At 41.8% G+C, this 3,495-nt stretch overlaps 1 protein-coding gene across 1 annotated transcript in view; it reads right to left on the bottom strand.

The window, feature by feature from the left end:
• Positions 1–3,495, bottom strand: part of ttc27 (tetratricopeptide repeat domain 27) — a 74,883-nt gene that overhangs the window by 34,209 nt on the left and 37,179 nt on the right. Inside the window, exon 8 of the mRNA XM_015401636.1 lies at positions 1,271–1,384. Coding sequence (XP_015257122.1) covers positions 1,271–1,384 — 114 coding nt within the window. The remainder of the gene's footprint in view (positions 1–1,270; positions 1,385–3,495) is intronic.

Raw genomic sequence — 3,495 nt, 5'->3', positions numbered from 1 at the left:
GGCCCTAAGCTGCCCTGATCGGTCTGAGTAGAGGGGCCCATTGGCCCTAAGCTGGCCTGAGAGCCGAAAGGCTGTTTTTCCACCTCACGTGTTTTCCAGCACCCCATGTGCTACACTGACCTCTATCTATTCACTGGATCGCTGGTTTCCTGTTAGTAGTACGGGGTTGAAGTGAAGCCACCAGCCGCCATATTGGTACTCCCTAGTTAGACCAATCGCAAAATAAACAATCCGTGCGCTACAGCATCAAACAACAATGATTTTCTCATTTTCAAGAGGGCTTAACACTTTAAAAAAAAAAAGATAATTTCTTCAATTTGACACACACTGGCTGTTTCATAGCATCAGTAGATTACTTTAACTTATAATAAAAAAAAAAAAATAGGCACATAACATTGCATAGTCAGAATGAAGCCAATGAAGTCTATAAATCATGTAACATATTATAAAAATTCATCGCAATAAAATTAATGTTGTAATGGAGCATAATAATACAGATGTGCTAAAATTGGTGCTGTACATGTAATATACATGGATTTATTACACTGTTGTTATAACATGTTACATATGATTTCAAAATTTTACATCAAGCCTGAATTTCCTGTACATGTCTTTTAATGCTGTAGTATTTTCCTATTTGCAAATTGTGCATGCATGATGCCATATACTTCATGCTGTGTCTGTGCATTAGCCTTTAAAAATGTTTGAACTGCTTTTTTTCATCAATATAACATATTTTAGCACATGACTTTTTCAAATGAGAAATACAACACTACAAAAACGACAGCGTTATCCACTTAAAGAATTACATTGATATTTCAAAGTGAATTCCTTTCCATTTACTCTACTTTGTTTTCTAACATTAGACACAATGTCGATGGCTAACTCAGTCCATGTCTTCTAGTCGGTCTAAGATAGCCAGATTAATGTTACTCTACAAATATACTATAGGATCCATCGGCATATATGTGGATTTTCTTGGTTAATTCTTCCACTGACTGGGAAATTACCTGTGAAACATCTTCCCACAGCCAGAAAACTGATTGTTTTTGCAGCCAAATGCTACACAGGTAGGCCTTTTGACTGTGCGTCTCCATGGGAGTGGGGAGTACCAATATGGCAGCAGGTAGCTTCACTTTTTTCGGGCCATCAGCAATCCAGTGAATAGTGATCAGTGGTGTTCAACCACTGCATGGTTTGGGCTCCGATTCACGACGGCACAACCTAAGTCCTATAGGTGAGCATATGAAAGGGATGAAGAATATCTTACCTGGGTTTGCATCATGGCTCTCTCCACACACCGAGATCTTCCCTTTTCCAGTTTGGTCCTGAGGCAAAGTGCTGTCACCTCCACTGCCCAGAACTTCGGCTGAGACAGGACACACTGTGAGAGACATGGAAGGTTTAATTCCTAAAAGGTTGATTTGACCCAACTGAGTTTAGGCTGAATTCGTTTCTGTAAAGAAAAGATTTTCAGGCTATGATCAAAGCATTTACAGCAATCCCTTCACTCACTCTGCAGACCGTCGGGACAAAGAGCAACACTTCTAACAGGAACCCACATGTTCAGTTATTCCAAATCATCAGAAAAAGTTGAACCATAACTAAAAAAACTTGTTTTCTTTCCTCCTCTCTGCTTCTCCTTTGGCGAGCTCATCTATAACGGCTCTACATGCCATGACACATGGATTTCAGGAAACACTGGAGGTGAGGCGCAGATACTGCAGGTTAGAAAATGACTGATAATTATGCAACAATACATTTCTACCCACAGATTATTGATGATCATGGAAAGGACCATAAAAGTGATGGATGTTGCTAGCAGTAATGAACAAGGCTGATTGTCAGAGTCATTAGAGCAAAAGCGTCCTAATGATGCAGTTCTTTCTGCAGCAGCATAAATCAGAGGGTGATTAGAATCAAACTGTAGACCTGGATCAGCATTCCTCATTCTGCTGTTGACATAAAGTGAGCTTCTCACAAGCAACCAGAAAATCCCTCGTTATCAAAGCTATGATTTACGGGAGCATATAGAATAACAATTAAAGCCTTAAAATTAGACATTGAATAATATTTCTGTGCAGCTCATTTGGGACCTTTGGTATGTTTGTGCTGTCTGGATTACACTGCAGGATGGAAAGATGTGGAAAGGGAAACAATCAAGACCCACCCATTAAAGGGTTCGTAGAATGCAAAACCATGTTTCCATTGTCAAAGATGAATAACAATAGTTCAGTGGGTGAAATGGACATACAGAGAAGTTCAAACCCCATCAACACCTCCTTTATCTGCAAATCTAACAGTTCTAATCTTCCGCCATAAAATGGGTGAATCCAAACGAAGCCCCAAATTGACGTAAACTCAGAGATGCCTTATTTGGTTCTGGCCTGTGTTTTTGTCATGCCCCGAAATGGACATACAGACCAGCCCACTGGTTCACAGGCCCAAGAACATGAATAGAGGTAGATGGCAGACACCAGTTTATTTGTTTAGCCTACAGTTGGGTTTACTTCTACAAGAATTACAAAGCAGGCAGTTTCTCTTTTGAAAATGAGCCAGAACCACGGGCATGAATGCAGTGCTCCAGGCTGCACGGATAAAGGGGAATATTTTCACTTCCCAAGGATCCCAAGACTGGACAGACATGGATTATTTTTGTCTATCAGAAGATCTCTGCAAAGTTTGGGGGCACTGCTGGGCCGCTGACTGGACTGGACCGGGCATTCGAACCGAGCCATCAGCTCAGGGGCTGGTCCTGGAACCCCGGCCGGATGGGGGCAGGGAACCAGCCGGGTACGGAGCGACCGAACCCGACCCGGTGACAGTATGGGGAAACAAGGAACGCTGGTGACAGAGGATGTGAGGTTTTGGGGTTAGAGAGCGCGGCTCTGATGGATGTCAGTTCCTGCTTGGTTCCTCGTGACTCAATCAACTCCTCCTAACAGAAACACTTCCACCATAGTAAGATTCCTTTATCGTCTTTCTATAATTTCATTAAGGCAACAACACCTTAACCCTGCGGTGAAGCAGCGCGCGATGAATTCTAAGCATCAAGAGCGTTCACTGCTCCTCCCTCACCTCATGCTACTGTGGGTAAACATTTAATCATGGACTCTTATTATATATTTAAGCCCACGTAGTCATTTTTTGTAGTGGGCTAATAGACTTGGAGCCTGTGTTGCCATATGAGGCTTATTGAAGACTTTTACATTTCTGTGGCTACAGACAGATTTGGTTTTTGTTTTATAACATGGTTTTTAATAATTTTTTTAATATGGCTCTTTGAGCAGTTTAGGGTCACGAGAGTTAATATATTAATTAATGTAATATATACATTAATATATTACTAACAATATCGGGCTACAGAGGGGGGCGAGACACAAACAGGAAGTGATGAAGATGGCCGGGCATGTGACAACCATCTAACCAGCCTGCAGATTCATGGATCTACATGTAGGCTGGGAAGATGCCTGCTCACAGAGCCAGCAGCTGCCT

The sequence above is a fragment of the Cyprinodon variegatus genome, unplaced genomic scaffold (assembly GCF_000732505.1).
Source record: "Cyprinodon variegatus isolate N-32 unplaced genomic scaffold, C_variegatus-1.0 Scaffold1242, whole genome shotgun sequence".
NCBI classification, from domain to species: Eukaryota; Metazoa; Chordata; class Actinopteri; order Cyprinodontiformes; family Cyprinodontidae; genus Cyprinodon; species Cyprinodon variegatus.
Note: the sequence above shows the minus strand (reverse complement) of the source record. Positions and strands in the feature narration are given on the sequence as shown.